The sequence below is a fragment of the Arachis ipaensis genome, chromosome B5, assembly GCF_059453495.1.
Source record: "Arachis ipaensis isolate K30076 ecotype BB chromosome B5, ASM5945349v1, whole genome shotgun sequence".
NCBI classification, from domain to species: Eukaryota; Viridiplantae; Streptophyta; class Magnoliopsida; order Fabales; family Fabaceae; genus Arachis; species Arachis ipaensis.
This window is the reverse complement of record NC_142440.1, coordinates 18,273,541-18,290,894: the sequence shown is the minus strand read 5'-3', so window position 1 is coordinate 18,290,894 and position 17,354 is coordinate 18,273,541. Positions and strand designations below refer to the sequence as shown.

Here is a 17,354-nt window from a genome sequence, read left to right as displayed (position 1 = left end):
GCTCAGCTTTTGAGGAGGAAAGTACTTGGATAAGAAAGCCGTGACCAGCTTATCCCAAGAGTTCAGGCTGTCTTTGGGTTGAGAATCCAACCATAATCTAGCTCTGTCTCTTACAGCAAAAGGGAAAAGCATGAGCCTGTAGACTTCAGGATCTACTCCATTAGTCTTAACAGTATCACATATCTGCAAAAATTCAGTTAAGAACTGAAAAGGATCTTCAGATGGAAGTCCATGAAACTTGCAGTTCTGCTGCATCAGAGAAACTAATTGAGGTTTCAGCTCAAAGTTGTTTGCTCCAATGGCAGGAATGGAGATGCTTCTTCCATGTAAATTGGAATTAGGTGCAGTAAAGTCACCAAGCATCTTCCTTACATTATTATTATTTTCGGCTGCCATCTTCTCTGCCTGTTCGAAAATTTCTGAAAGGTTATCTCTGGATTGTTGTATTTTAGCTTCTCTTAATTTTCTCTTCAGAGTCCTTTCAGGTTCTGGATCTGCTTCCACAAGAATGTTCTTATCCTTGCTCCTGCTCATATGACAAAGAAGAGGGCACAGAAAAATAATAATAATAGAGATCCTTTATACCACAGTATAGGGATCCCTGTGTGAGTAGAAGAAGAGGGGGAGACAAAGAATGTAATATAATGGAAGAAACACAACTGTGAGGATGGCAGAGATGTGAGATGAGATGTTAGGATATGAATGAATAAATAGAATAAGATGGGGGAGGGATAATTTTCGAAAAATATTTTTGAAAAAGAGTTAGTGATTTTCGAAAATGGTTTTTGAAAAATGTTAGTATTTTTTTTGAAATTTTTTTTAAAATCAAAAATAAAAATAATTAGTTAATAAAAAAGAAATTTTTGAAAAAGAGGGAAGATATTTTCGAAAATTAGAGAGAGAGGGAGAGTTAGTTAGGTAGTTTTGAAAAAGTTAAGAAAACAAACAAAAAGTTAGTTAGTTAGTTGGAACAAATTTTGAAAAGATAAGAAGTTAGGAGGTTAGAAAAGATATTTTGAAATCATATTTTTGAAAAAGATAAGATAAGAAGATATTTTTGAAAAGATATGATTGAAATTAGTTTTTGAAAAAGATTTGATTTTTTAAAATCATAATTAATGACTTGATTCACAAGAAATCACAAGATATGATTCTAGAACTTAAAGTTTGAAACTTTCTTAACAAGCAAGTAACAAACTTGAAATTTTTGAATCAAAATATTAATTGTTATTGTTATTTTCGAAAATTTAGTATAAAAATAAGAAAAAGATTTTTGAAAAATATTTTTAGAATTTTCGAAAATAACTAAGAATTTTGAAAAAGATAAGATTTTCAAATTGAAAATTTGATTTGACTCATGAGAAACAATTTGATTTTAAAAAATTTTGAAAAAGTCAATCCAAATTTTCGAATTTGATGAGAGAAAAAGGGAAAGATATTTTTTTGATTTTTTGAATTTTTATGATGAGAGAGAAAAATAACAAAAAGACTCAATGCATGAAAATTTTAGATCAAAACATGTGATGCATGCAAAAATGCTATGAATGTCAAGATGAACACCAAGAACACTTTGAATGTCAAGATGAACATCATAGACACAATTTTGAAAAATTTTTAATGCAAAGAAAACATGCAAGACACCAAACTTAGAATTCTTTAATGCTTAGACACTAAGAATTCAAGAATGCATATGATAAACATGAAAAGACACAAAACAAAAAATCATCAAGATCAAACAAGAAGACTTACCAAGAACAACTTGAAGATCATGAAGAACACTATGAATGCATGAGAATTTTCGAAAAATGCAAGATGCATATGCAATTGACACCAAACTTATAACATGACTCAAGACTCAAACAAGAAACACAAAAATATTTTTGATTTTTATGATTTTCTAATTTTTTTGGATTTTTTTTTCGAAAATTATATGAAAAAGAAGAAATAAGGATTCCAAAATTTTTAACATGAATTCCAGGAATCTTGCATTCTTAGTCTAAAGCTTCAGTCCACGAATTAGACATGGCTCACTAGCCAGCCAAGCTTTCAATGAAAGCTCCAGTCCAAAACACTAGACATGGCCAATGGCCAGCCAAGCTTTAGCATGTAATTCAGACATGACATGCCTGACATACCCTACAGTCGTATAAGAGCTGATGGTTGGAAGCCTCAGTCCAAAAGAATTTAGACATGGCTTTACAGCCAGCCAGGCTTCACATGCTTCATGAAACACTAGAATTCATTCTTTAAAAATTTTGAATAAATTTTTGAAAACATTTTTATTTTTTTCGAAAACAGATGAGAAAATTTTAGAAATATTTTTGAAAAATTTTTGAAAATAAAATAAAAAGAAAATTACCTAATCTGAGCAACAAGATGAACCGTCAGTTGTCCAAACTCGAACAATCCCCGGCAACGGCGCCAAAAACTTGGTGCACGAAATTGTGATGTCCAGGCTCGAACAATCCCTGGCAACGTGAGCAACTTGGTACGCGTAATCGTGATTACACTTTAATGATGTAAAATTCATGGCTCTTTCTTTCCCTGGCAATGGCGCCAAGAACATGGTGCCAATACCATGGTTCACAACTTCGATACAACTAACTAGCAAGTGCACTGGGTCGTCCAAGTAATACCTTACGTGAGTAAGGGTCGAATCCCACGGAGATTGTTGGTATGAAGCAAACTATGGTCACCTTGCAAATCTCAGTCAGGCGGATATAAAGTGATAATGGTGTTTTCGAATATTATATAATAAAATAGGGATAGAGATACTTATGTAAATCATTGGTAGGAATTTCAGATAAGCGAATGGAGATGCTTTTCGTTCCTCTGAACCTCTGCTTTCCTGCTATCTTCATCCAATCAGTCTTACTCCTTTCCATGGCTGGCTTTATGCAAGGGCATCACCGTTGTCAGTGGCTACATCCCCTCCTCTCAGTGAATAATATGCTCACGCACCCTGTCACAGCACGGCTATTCATCTGTCGGTTCCCGATCATGCTGGAATAGGATTCACCCTCCTTTTGCGTTTGTCACTAATGCCCAGCAATCGCGAGTTTGAAGCTCGTCACAGTCATTCAATCATTGAATCCTACTCAGAATACCACAAACAAGGTTTAGACTTTCCGGATTCTCTTGAATGCCGCCATCATTCTAGCTTACGCCACGAAGATTCTGGTTAAGAGATATTCATTCTAGCTTATTTCATGTAGAACATAAGTGTTTGTCAGGCACGCGTTCATAGGGGAGAATGGTGATGAGCGTCACACATAATCATCACCTTCATCACGTTCTTGGGTGCGAATGGATATCTTAGAAGCGAAATAAGAAGAATTGAATAGAAAACAGTAGTACTTTGCATTAATCTTTGAGGAACAGCAAAGCTCTACACCTTAATCTATGGAGTGTAGAAACTCTGCCGTTGAAAATACATAAGTGAAAGGTCCAGGCATGGCCGAGATGGCCAGCCCCCTAAAACGTGATCAATAGTCTCCTAAGATGAATAATGGATTAAAACCGAGACCAAAGATGCCTAATACAATAGTAAAATGTCCTATTTATAATAAACTAGCTACTAGGGTTTACATGAGTAAGTAATTGATGTATAAATCCACTTCCTGGGCCCACTTGGTGTGTGTTTGGGCTGAGCCTGAGTGTTGCACGTGTAGAGGCCATTTGTGGAGTTGAACGCCAGTTTCTGTGCCAGTTTGGGCGTTCAACTCTGGTTTTGGATCCTTTTCTGGCGCTGGACGCCAAATTTGGGCAGAAGGCTGGCGTTGAACGCCAGTTTACGTCGTCTATTCTTGGCCAAAGTATGGACTATTATATATTGCTGGAAAGCCCTGGATGTCTACTTTCCAACGCAATTGGAAGCGCGCCATTTTGAGTTCTGTAGCTCCAGAAAATCCACTTTGAGTGCAGGGAGGTCAGAATCCAACAGCATCAGCAGTTCTTCTTCAACCTCTGAATCTGATTTTTGCTCAAGTCCCTCAATTTCAGCCAGAAAATACCTGAAATCATAGAAAAACACACAAACTCATAGTAAAGTCCAGAAATGTGAATTTAACATAAAAACTAATGAAAACATCCCTAAAAGTAACTAGATCCTACTAAAAACATACTAAAAACAATGCCAAAAAGCGTATAAATTATCCGCTCATCAGCAGTTAACACCTTAATCTTTACAATAGCAAGCCATTTCATCGGTGATCCATCTCTTTGGAAAGATCGTTCTGCTGAATTACTTTTCAATCTCAGATGCAAAACTTTGTCTGACTTCAGATGGTACAAGGATACCTTTCTTACTAGGGTTTATACCAGAGAAGACAGTCAACAACCTTTTTGGAAGGAAAAAGTTCCTAGCCGGACTTCCCAAATTCCTAGGAGATAAAGTAAGGGACAAAATTCGCAGTTTAACCCCAGATGGGATAATTCCCTATAATGCGTTAAGTTATGGTCAAATTATTTCTTTCATCCAAAAAGTTGCTCTAAAGATCTGCCTAGATGATAAAATCCAACAACAACTTGCTCATGAGAAAGCACAAAATCGTATCGATCTGGGAACCTTTTGTGAACAATTTAGTCTTCCTGTTTATCATCCAAGGAAATCTAGAAGGCCATTTACTCGAACAGTTTTTAAACCTAATCCTGAAAAGAATTTCAGAAAACCTAGAAAACATTTTCAAAAACCCAAGAATGAAAAAAATTTTCAACAGAATTTCCAAAGAATCCCCAGAAAAACCCCATTATTTGCTATACATGTAAAAAACCAGGACATGTTAGTAAATACTGTAGGTTGAAAGTAAAGATTAATAATCTGAACCTTGATCCTCAGATTGAGGAAAAGATTAACCATCTTTTAATCGAAAGTTCAGATGATGATTCTGGACCAGAATCCTCGGATGATATCAATAATATCCAAGTTGATGACATTGAATCATCCTCAGATTACGATGTCAAGCAAATTAATGTTTTATCCAAAGATTAAGATCTCTTATTTGATGCTATAGAGGCTATTGAGGATCCGGAACAAAAGAAAGACTTTCTTTTGAAATTAAAAAAATCTTTACAAAAGAAAAAGAAACCCAAAAATCTTGTCTTTAGTAATAAATATGATGTCAAACCCATTTTTAAAAAATTAGAAAAACAAGTTATTCGTCCTATAACCATTCAGGATCTTCATACTGAGGTCAATAACCTTAAAAAGGAAATCCGATAGGTCAAAAGAAATCAAGACAATCATCAACTCATTCTCTCGCAGTTAATGCAAGAGGAAGAATCTGATGATGGAGAACCTGATTCTCTTATAAACCCACCTGAGTTTTCTGAAAAACAAGAAAATGAAATTTCTAACGACAATGATGGAAAAGAAATCTTGAGAATAATAAACATATTTTCTTTTATGAAATGCCGTATTAATATCCGGATTGTCGTTAAAGATTTTGTTCTTAAAACCATAGCACTTTTTGACTCAGGTGCAGATTCAAATTGTATTAAAGAAGGTCTGATCCCCACAAAGTATTTTGAAAAGACTACTGAACGTCTTAGCTCGATAACGGGTGAAAGACTAAACATCAAATTCAAATTATCCAATGCTTTTGTTGAAAAGGGTAATCTTAGGATTCCGACCAATTTCATCATAGCAAAGGATATCAAAAATGATGTAGTCTTAGGGACACCTTTTATAATCCTTTTGTATCCATACCTAGCAAATTTTCCTGGAATTACCTCTTATGTGGGTGGACAGGAAACTTTCTTTGAATTTCTAGACTCACCAATCCAGAAATCTCTGAACTTAATTGAATCCAAAACCAAACAGATTTATTTTTTGAAAGAAGAAATCTCTTTCAAAACCCTTGAATTCCAACTTTCCCAAGCAAGGATTCAAGATAAAATAAAAAATCTTTCAAACCAAATTGAAAAGTCTATCTATTCTGATTTGCCTCATGCCTTCTGGAAAAGGAAAGAACACATTGTTGATCTTCCCTATGAAAAAAGTTTCAAAGAATCACAAATCCCTATAAAAGCCCGCCCCATTCAAATGAATGAGCAGCTTTTGCAGCATTGTCAAAAGGAAATTAAAGATCTTTTGGACAAAGGATTAATTCGTCCAAGTAAGAGTCCTTGGTCCTGCTCAGCTTTTTATGTCAATAAGCAAGCTGAGATAGAAAGAGGAACCCCAAGGCTTGTCATCAATTACAAACCTTTGAATCAAGCTTTACAGTGGATTCGTTATCCTATCCCAAACAAAAAAGATTTGCTAAATAGGCTAAAATCAGCAAATATCTTTTCAAAATTTGATATGAAATCTGGTTTTTGGCAAATCCAAATCAAAGAATTTGACAGATATAAAACTGCATTTACAGTTCCGTTCGGTCAATATGAATAGAATGTAATGCCGTTTGGTCTGAAAAATGCCCCATCTGAATTTCAAAAAATCATGGACGATATTTTTAATCCATATTCAAACTTTGCAATCGTTTATATAGATGATGTCTTAATCTTCTCTCAAACTTTAGGAGAACATTTCAAACATGTTAAAACTTTTATGTACATCATCCAGAAAAACGGACTTGCTATTTTCAAATAAAAAATTGTCCTTTTTCAAACAAAAATCCGTTTTCTTGGTCATATGATTTCCCAAGGGACAATAACCCCAATTGAAAGATCAATTTTGTTTGCTGAAAAGTTCCCAGACTATATCCTTGACAAACCTCAGCTCCAGAGGTTCCTAGGATGTCTTAATTATGTCTTGGAGTTCATCCCAAATCTTAGCAATCTTATTAAGCCTCTTCATGATAGACTTAAGAAAAATCCTCCACCATGGACAGACAAACACTCTGAAATCATCAGATTCCTTAAAACCAAAGTTCGCAATCTTCCTTGTCTTTACCTACCTGTTCCTCATACATTTAAAATCATTGAAACAGATGCATCTGATTTAGGATATGGTGGTATCTTAAAACAAAAATTGCATGATAAAGAGTGTATCATTGCATTCACATCAAAGCATTGGAATAGTACTCAACAAGTCTATTCCACCATCAAAAAAGAGATTTTAGCCATAGTTTTGTGCATCACAAAATTTCAATTTGACTTACTCAATCAGAAATTTTTAGTCCGAGTTGATTGCAAGTCGGCTAAAGAAGTCTTACAAAAGGATGTTAAAAACCTTGCATCAAAACAAACTTTTGCCAGATGGCAAGCTATCTTAAGCATTTTTGATTTCGATATTGAGCACATCAAGGGTAACTCAAACTCTCTCCCTGACTTTCTCACATGTGAATATTTGCAGGGAGACAAGCAAGGACAAGATGCCTAAAAAGGCAATTATCGCCTCTTCAAGAGGCAGAGGCAAATGTATTCGACTAGCCCTTCCAGGGCCATCCAAACACTCCCAATCTAACTATGAATCTGGGTCACCTACCCAACAACCTTCCCAAAATCCAGCCCAACAATCTAATGAACCAACAATTAACCAAGCCAAACAGACTAAGGCAGATTACGCCTTCCCAATCGAAACCCTCTTGACCTTACAAGATCAAGGTCTCACTAAATTTAACAAAAAATCTTGGGCTGACATTTGCAATGAATCAGATGAAGAAATTGACCTACCTCAGCTGATATCCCAAGTAGCCAACCAAAAAATAATCGTACAAAAACCAAGAGAAAAGGCTATAGTCCTAACACCACAAACATCCTCAATCACTACTAAAACACAAAAAGCCCAAACTAATTACATATCCACAAACAAATATGCAAACATTATCCAACTGGAGCCTGAATTTTAGGATAATTCACCAAACAAAGTCATCCCAAAAATCTTTCCTACTGGATTCCATTTCAAGCCATTTGCACAAAATAAAACTCGCCAATTTTATGAATTCATTTTAGTAGATACTGACTCAGTATCTATTAAACACTACAAAGACAAAACCAATCCTGATCTCATAACCCATTCAACAATTCAAATCCTCAAAGTCTTGACCCCAAAGCAACTTGGGAACAATCTAAACAAAACCTAAAAGTTTTCTCAAAACTATGACCCAATAAGTTTTAATTATTGGGATTACATGGAAGCCTGGACTAAAGTATTTTGGTTTCAAAATACTCAGTACAAACATTCATGGTTAATCTATTTTAAAAGAAAATCAAATTATGTTTTTCCAAATTGGTTCTACCAATGGTGGGACTTCTTTGGGCCAATCCCAGAAATCCTACCCTCACCTACCGATGAAGGGTATAAACTTTTTCAATCAAAATATGACATTCAGGAAATATGTGTTCCTGTAATGTTAAAATTTTTCTCAATCTTTTCACTAGCCTGGGTATTCTCGTGGCAGTACAAATATACAAAATCAGACCACCCTAAATCATTTCCAATCTTACAAAGCATGGTTATGTCAAATGGTGGTCCCAATTTGATTCATCAATGGCCTATCCAGAAAAAGTCAGAGAATGGTTCAAAATTAATCCCAATAATCAGAAGATCTCAGATCCAGAAACGGCTTCATTTCTCAATCAAAAAGCACAAATCCAAGCAGCCCTTGCAGCCTCATAATCGAAAGAATCAATCAAAGGAAAGCTTCAACAAATCCTTCGCTTACTGCAAGAAGATGAAGCGTCCTCATCTAAAGAACAGGTGATGAACAAGATCAAGATCAAGACAAACAAAGTGAGGAAGATTGTTTCGAAGTTTGCCTAGGTGATGATTAAATCCCAAAAAACATAATTATGATCACCAAGACAATATTCGGAACTGTTACCGGTACTGTAGCTATAGTTCAGGTCACACTTACCTACACTGTAGAAATAGTAGAATCCTCAATTATAAAAGGAGGCCTCGTTCTCATTGTGAGGTACCATTTTATTTTACACAATCATAGAGAGAAGTTAGAGAGAGAAGCTCTGAGTGTTCTCTTGTAAGCTCTTCAGCTCCTCTTCTTTTCTCTTCTTATTTTCAATCAGTTTTCTAATAAATCTTTATCCAATTCTGCAGCTTCGTGTTTTTCATATTTAGCTTTCTGCATCTGCATATGTGTGCGGACTACCGCCACATCTAACTTCATACTAACTTCCATATGCGTGCGGACTACCGCCGCATCTAACTCCATATTTATTTACTTGTTTTTGCATCTGCATTCATATATCTTACATTTTCTTTTACCAGTTACCTTCTTCTCCCTTTCCCTCCTTGATCCGCTTCGGGCCATCTGGTGTATATATATATATATATAATGTAAGTCTATGTATATATGTATTCTAGATAAAATGGTTGGACTTCTATATCCCTGATTCGGTAGCATGACCGGTTCAACGTTCTGTCCAATTTTAAAATCCTTGTATGATTTATATCATTAATCATTGGTTGCATAGGTAATTTAAATTATCTTAGTCATTAATTTAACTTTTATTAAAATTAAATATTTCATATTTGCAATGCATTAGAAACATAAAACTTTATAATTTTTTATTATTCTCTTCTTAAAGTGTCTTTAGGGGTAATTTTAACTCAATTCTTAAAGAAAAGGCAAGTATAATGTCCCAAATGTATAGATAGATGTTGTTTAGTGGTTAACAATGTACAAAACAATATTTTTCTAAATATAATTTAAAGTGATTTTAGTTTATGTTGAATTTATTACTATTTTTCTTAGTTCTCTTAACTTCTAAACAAGGTAAAAATCTAATATCTTTATTATCTTGAAAATATATAAAAAGAATGATAAAGAAATTTTTTTTATTTAAGCATTATTAGATATTTAAAATGATGAAGAAAATATATTATTCTTTTATTTATTTATTTATTTTTAAAAAAGAGATTGGTTGATGGTGCCACAAATCTCTATATCATTTCTTTTACTTGAAGTACACAATGCACAAATCCAAAAAATGCAATGATAAAACTTTCTTTCTTCCAATAAGCTATCTGGATTGATGTTGATTAGGTGGTGGCTTGACTAGATGGTGACCCATTGTATCTGTGATTGCAAAAGTGTTATGCTTTGCCATACTCAGCTCCCCATGAAGCTCTCAACATTTCAATCAACTTCACTTCGTGCTCATCCCTCAATTGCCACCTCCAATTGCAACTCCTCCTACTCCATCAAAACACCCACCACCAAGTTTGCTCCAAAGGCTTCTACTTTGTGCTTAAAATTTTCCAGAAACAACCATTCAACTCTACGATATCATGATAGAAGACTCTCGAATAGACCCACTTCCATCACGGTGTGTATTTCTTTTCCCCTTCATATGCCGATTTTGCTTCCTCTATCTGCATGCTACCTTGTTTGTTTTAGTCTGGGATATTCAATTTTTGCTATTGTTGGTAATTAATCAGTGGCAAATTGAGAATCACCTGGGAAATTTGCATGTACTAAAATATCATGAGCTTTGTTTCCTTTAATTTGTTTAACTCCATGGTGTTCATGATATTCTATCACTTTGATTGTATTGAAATCAGCGGCTGGGATTGATTTTACAATACCGACCCAATTATATTTATATATGGGTGGGAAGGAGCAAATATTGGCCATATAATATAACTATGCACAATGATGAGTTATTTATAGGTCATATGGTTACTTAAAATAGTCATGCAATGCTTTAATTTTGACCATTTATGTAAGATCCAATTATCAAAATTAACTTCTAGAACCATCACAATTAATAGCTCCTTATGGAATTTAGTGAATGTGCAAGTTGAACCTGTTATTTTCATTGAATAGTGTAACTAGGACTGGAAACTTTGTTTTATTGACTCCTGTATCCCACATATAGATAAAGACATGGACAATATGATGTTTAGTTAACTAAATATATAAAATTATAGCATTGTTCACGATTGATAACATAAAGGTTTGCATGAAAAATTTATTTTGGTGTGATTTCACCGGGTCTAGGGGTAAAAGTCTCAAAAATAGACCCGGTCATTATTTTGGGTCGGGTCCGGGCCATGACTCGGGTCACCCGAAGTCGGTCCGGTGGCCCGGTCATCATACACAATTAATATTTTGTGTTATTAGTGATGGATGACGGCTATTCTTATGTAGAATTTAAGTATTGTAAAACTTAATATTTTGTGTTATTAGTTATTATAAGACTATAAGTTAATATTTTATGTTTAAAATGCATAAGATTTTAGACTAATGTATAATATTGTGTTATTTATATTGATTTAAATATTTGTTGTTATTAGACAATATTAGTATTGATTATGATTATGCTTTAATTTTAGAGAAGAGTTGGTTCTTGTTATATTTTTCTAAGTGAATTTTACCATGTCAAATAATGGTTGGAGTCTTGGAAATTTGGATATTTTCACATGCTAGCTTATAAGAAGGTATCAAGGTAATGTAGTGTTAACGGCCTGGTTTTCACCCAGTTTTTACCCGGTATAATCGTGGTCCGAAAGTGTATAGGTTTCATCGAGTCTAAGGCCGGGTTCAAGTCTAATAAATAGACCCGGTATATATTTCGGGTCGGGTCTGGGTCACATCAAACCCGGTTTCACCCGGCCTATGCACACCCCTACTATACACGACACATCACTAGGTTCTTTCTGATTAACTTTACCATATGCCTGCAATAAGCAATGCAGTTATTTTTCTCTCGGAAAGTTTACTGTACTGAATGCTAGTTACTCGTTCGGTTTATAGTGCTTTGGTGGCAAGAGCATTGATTGAAAACTCAAATCTGATAAAGTGGTCCCTTCTGTTCAAAGCATTCTCTGGTCTTTTTGCCCTGATTTGTGGGAATGGTTATATAGTTGGAATCAATCAAATCTATGACATTAGCATTGACAAGTATGATGTAATCATTTATAAAATTCTCCGTGAAACTGACTTCCTCTGCCTTTTCCCATAGCTTGCTTGCTGAGTTCCTATATATTTGAATTTGTGTCTTATGTAACTGTCATTTTCGCATTCTTGGATCTGAAGTTGTTTCTGTTGTTGGTTAAAGCTCAACCTAAGTAAATGTATATTGGACCATTTATCTAAGTAGCTTTATATTCATTTTCAGGGTAAACAAACCTTATTTACCTATAGCTATTGGAGATCTTTCAGTCCAATCTGCATGGCTATTAGTTGCATTTTTTGCTGCTGCTGGCTTGTTGATTGTTGGATTGAACTTTGGGCCCTTTATATTTTCACTTTACAAGCTTGGCCTTTTTCTCGGCACCATCCATTCCGTTCCTCCATTAAGAATGAAACGTTTTCCTATTGCAGCATTTCTTATTATTGCCACGGTATGGTTTACCCTCCTATTCTCCCTATCTAGGCCGAGCTAACAGTACTTAAAGTTCAACTAAATAGTTACTTCATATGATTACTTTCAAGATTCTTTTGAGCAACTCAATGGTTATTTGAATTTGAAGCATCTATTATGGTTGAGCGTTGACAGAAGAGGCTTGTGCAGGTCCGAGGTTTTCTACTTAACTTTGGCGTGTACTATGCCACTAGAGCTGCCCTTGGACTTGCATTTGAGTGGAGGGTTGTGTTTTTCTATTGCTTCATATTTGTAGCTGGTTAAGGTAAAGAACCAGGTTCATAGGAACATGTTGTGCCAACAATACCTCCACGAAGTCGATCCTAAATATTAATTTGTCTAATTCTATGATTACATGACTTGGCCAATGAACTTTGCTTGAAAAGTAGGAATGTAACAGCCCAGACCACCCGCTAACACGATATTGTCCGCTTTGGCACACAAGACTTCACAGTTTTGTCTTTGACGATAGGGATGATAGCTAAAGCCCCTCACACTCACTCGTCAAAACGCGTCATGCTAGGGAGAGGTATCCATACCCTTATAAGGCATGCTTCGTTCCCCTCCCAAACCGATGCGGGACCTTACAATCCACCCCCCTAAAGGAGCCTAGCGCCCTCGCTGGCATATCAATCTGGGCTCCGGCTCTGATACCATCTGTAACAGTGATGAGCAGATATTTTATAAGTTTTTTGGCATTGTTTTTATATAGTTTTTAGTATGTTTTGTTTACTTTTTATTATATTTTTATTAGTTTTTATGCAAAAATCACATTTCTGGATTCTACTTTGAGTTTGTGTATTTTTCTGTAATTTCAGGTATTTTCTGGCTGAAATTGAGGGATCTGAGTAAAAGTATGATTCAGAGACAGAGAAAGGACTGTAGATACTGTTGGATTCTGACCCTCCTGCACTTAGAAGCGTTTTTCTGAAGCTACAGAAACCCAATTAGCGCGCTCTTAATTGCGTTCGAAAGCTAACATCTTGGGCTTTCTAGCAATATTTAATAGTCCATACTTTTTTCGAGATTTGATGGCCCAAAACTGGCGTCAAAACGCCCACTAGAGACCCTTTTCTGGCATAAAATGCCCAAACTGGACTCTCACCTGGCGTTAAACGCCCAAAATGGCATCAAAGTTGGCATTTAACTCCATTGAAGGCATATGCACGTGGAAGCACTCAAAGCTCAGTCCAAACCCTCACCAAGTGGGCCTCGAAAGTGGATTTCTGCACTATCTACCTTAGTTATTCATTTTCTGTAATTCTTAGTAACTAGTTTAGTATAAATACTATATTTATCTATTGTATTCGTGTCCAGTCTTTTGGCCGGCCTCTTGGCCAAGTCCTTGGAACACCAATTTACGTTTCACTTATGTATTTTCAACGGTGGAGTTTGTACACCTCATAGATTAAGGTGAGGAGCTCTGCTGTGTTTCATGAATTAATACAACTACTACTGTTCTTCATTCAAACCACGTTTGATTCCATTCCAAGATATATTCTCGTACTTAATCCAGTTAAGTCAGAATGAAGGGGGTGATCCGTGACAATCACCTGTGACCTTCGTTGCTATCTTAACCAAGATCCGCGTGCCTGACAAGCACTAGCGGTCTATATGAGCTCAACATAGTCATTGGGCGACAGCTTGATTATATATCTCTTAGGGCGCCTAATTCCTAACTTTTGATAGGCTGACTCCCAGGAACATCGGATCAATCAAAAGAGGGAGATTAGGGACCAAATGGTAGAGGCTAGAATCAGAATGCAGCATCCCGAGATTCGGAAGGTCTAAATTTTGTCTGTGGTATTCTGAGTAGGATCAAGGAAAGAATGGACTGCAAGGGCTTCAAACTCCCGTGTATTGGGAGTAGTGACAGTGTGCAAAAGACAATGACCATTTGTTCTATTCTGATACAGCGAGAACCTCCTGCTGATTAGACGTACGTTAACCCATGCCTGTTATTTTTCACTGAGAGGAAGATTAGCAACCGCAAGGCGTTTAATCACATACAGCTTGCCGTGGAAGTGACCATTCGTGTTTGGAGACGAAGACAATAAGAAAGTAGAGATTTAGAAGAACAAAGCATCTCTGAACTCTTAACTGAGACTCATACCAGTAAATATATAAGTATTTTCTATTTTATGTTTATTTATCTTTTAAATACAAAAACTCATAACCATTATAATCCGCCTGACTAAGATTTACAGGATAACCATAGCTTGCTTTAAGTCGACAATCTCTGTGGGATCGACCCTTACTCACGTAAGGTATTACTTGGACGACCCAGTGCACTTGCTGGTTAGTTGTACTCGAGTTGCAATGGTTGGACAACTGACGGTTTATCTTGTTGTTTAGATTAGATAATTTTCTTTTTGTTTGAGTCTTTCTTTTCTTTTCAAAAAAGTTTTCAAAAATCTTTCAAAAATTTTTCTTTTCTTTATCAATCTTTAATTTTTCTTTAAGTCTTTTGTTCTTGTTCTTGTTAAAGTTTCGAATTCTTTATTTTCTCTTTCTAAAAATTTTTTTTTTCGAAAAAAATTTAATAAATATATAAAAACCAAAAAATTTTGTGTCTTTTGTTTGAGTCTAGTGTCAATTTTTAAGTTTGGTGTCAATTGTATGTTCTTTATGTTCTTTAAATTTTCGAAATATGCATGGTGTTCTTTCTTGGTCTTTAAGTTGTTCTTGCTTATTTTCTTTGTTTGATCTTTAATTTTTCAATTTTTGTGTCTTTTGTTTTTTTCTTGTGCATTTTCGAAAGTTAAGTGTCAAAAATTCAAAAATTTTTAAGTTTAGTGTCCTTTGTGTCTTTCTTTTCTTAAAAATTTTCAAAAATTTGTTCTTGATGTTCATCTTGATCTTTAAAGTATTTTTGGTGTTAATCTTAACATTCAAAATGTTCTTGGTCTTTTTCTTTGTTTTGATCCAAAATTTTTAAGTCTTGTATCATTTAGTTGTTTTTTCTCTCCTCATTAATTCAAAAAAATCAAAAAAATATTTTCTTTTATTTTTTCATGCATTTTCGAAATCTTACATTAAATTAGTCAAAAATTTTCAAAATCATATCTTTTTTTTAGTTAAGTCAAAAATTTTAATTTTAAAATTATTTATCTTTTCAAATCTTTTTCAAAATCAAATCTTTCTTTTTATTTTTCTTATTATTTTCAAAATTTTTCTTAAATTTTTTTCAAAATCTTTTTCTTATCTTTATTTCATATTTTTGAATTATTTACTAACAATTATTATTTTGATTCAAAAATTTCAAGTTTGTTATTTTCTTGTTAAGAAAGTTTCAATCTTTAAATTCTAGAATCATATCTTTTGCTTTCTTGTTAGCCAAGTCATAACTTTAATTTCAAAAATTAAATCTTTTTAATTTCTTTTTCAAATTGAAATTCAAATAATATCTTTTTCAAAATTTAATTTTAAAATCTTTTCTATCTTCATATCTTTTAAATTCATTTTCAAATCTTTCATAATTAATTACTTGTTTAGTTTGTTTTGACTTTAAAAGTTTAATATTTCTTTTATCTTTTTCAAAACCTCCTAATTACTTTTCTCCTTCACATTTTCGAAAACCAACTAACTATTTTTCAAAAATCTTTTCAATTAATTAATTATCTTAGTTTTTAATTTTTTTCTATTTCTTTTCTTATTTTTGAATTCTAACTAAATAAATAAAATAAAAATAAAAATATTTTCCTTTTCTTCTCTTTTAAAATTTGAATACTCTCTCCCTTCTCTCTTCTTATTTCTTTTATTTTATTTAATTACTAACACCTCTCTTCTTCTTATTAATTCGAACCTCTCTCCTCTCTGTTCGAATTACTCTTCTTCTTTCTCTATTCTCATTCTTCTTCTATTCTTCTACTCACATAAAGGAATCTCTATACTGTGACATAGAGAATTCCTCTTCTTTTCTTGTTCTCTTTCTTTTTTGTTTATGAGTAGGAACAAGGATAAAGACGTTCTTGTTGAAGCTGATCCTAAACCTGAAAGGATTCTAAGGAGGAAGCTAAGAGAAGCTCGAACACAACACTACCGGAGAGGACCTTACAAAAATTTTTGAAAAAGAAGCAAAGAATATAGACATGGCAGCCGAACCAAACAACAATGGTGGAGATGCAAGGAAGGTTCTTGGTGACTTTACTACACCAACTTCCAACTTCTATGGAAGAAGCATCTCTATTCCTGCCATTGGAGCAAACAACTTTGAGCTCAAGCGTCAATTAGTTTCTCTAATGCAACAGAATTGCAAGTTTCATGGACTTCCATTGTAAGATCCGTATAAGTTCTTATCTGAGTTCTTGCAAATTTGTGATACTGTTAAGACCAATGGGGTTGATCCCGAGGTCTACAGACTTATGCTTTTCTCCTTTGATGTAAGAGACAGAGCTAGGATATGTTGGACTCTCAACCTAGAAAAAGCCTAGACTCTTGGGAAAAGTTGGTCAATGCTTTCTTGGCCAAGTTCTTTCCACCTCAAAAGATGAGCAAGCTCCGAGTGGAAGTTCAAACCTTTAGACAGAAGAAAGGTGAATCCCTCTATGAAGCTTGGGAAAGATACAAACAATTGACCAGAAGATGTCCTTCTGACATGCTTTCAGAATGGAGCATCATAGGTGTGTTCTATGATGGTCTGTCTGAACTGTCCAAGATGTCATTGGACTACTCTGCTGATGGATCTCTTCATCTGAAGAAAATACCTGCAGAAGCTCAAGAACTCTTTGAAATGGTTTCAAATAACTAGTTCATGTATACTTCTGAAAGAAATCCTGTGAATAATGGGATGACTCAGAAGAAAGGAGTTCTAGAGGTTGACAATCTGAATGCCATATTAGCCCAGAATAAGATATTGACTCAACAAGTCAATATGATTTCTCAGAATCTGACTGGAATGTAAGCTGCATCTGGCAGTGCTAAGGAAGCCTCCTATGAAGGAGAAGCTTATGATCCTGAAAATCCTGAGATGGAAGAGGTGAATTAATGGGAGAATCCTATGGAAACACATATAATCCATCATGGAGAAATTATCCTAATTTCTCATGGAAGGATCAGCAGAAGCCTCAGCAAGGCTTCAA

The 17,354-nt window shown here is 34.6% G+C and overlaps 1 protein-coding gene and 1 non-coding gene across 3 annotated transcripts; one reads left to right on the top strand and one right to left on the bottom strand.

Moving 5' to 3' along the window:
* Positions 1 to 11,404: 11,404 nt before the first annotated feature.
* On the top strand, positions 11,405 to 13,744 carry LOC107640277 (homogentisate solanesyltransferase, chloroplastic-like). Of its 2 annotated transcripts, none has more exons than XM_088487570.1 (3): positions 11,405 to 11,810; positions 12,028 to 12,253; positions 13,092 to 13,744. In XM_088487570.1, the coding sequence occupies exons 1-3, from the start codon at positions 11,638 to 11,640 to the stop codon at positions 13,104 to 13,106; spliced, it is 414 nt and encodes a 137-aa protein (XP_088343696.1). In that variant the 5' UTR covers positions 11,405 to 11,637; the 3' UTR covers positions 13,107 to 13,744. The 2 variants fall into 2 exon arrangements, with proteins under 2 accessions (XP_088343696.1, XP_020978890.1); XM_021123231.2 differs by having other exon boundaries at positions 12,424 to 13,744.
* A 3,024-nt stretch (positions 13,745 to 16,768) lies between these two features.
* Positions 16,769 to 16,872, bottom strand: LOC148563498 (small nucleolar RNA R71). Its single transcript, XR_015885044.1, has one exon. It is a non-coding gene; the product is annotated as a small nucleolar RNA R71 (small nucleolar RNA).
* Between the last annotated feature and the right edge of the window lie 482 nt (positions 16,873 to 17,354).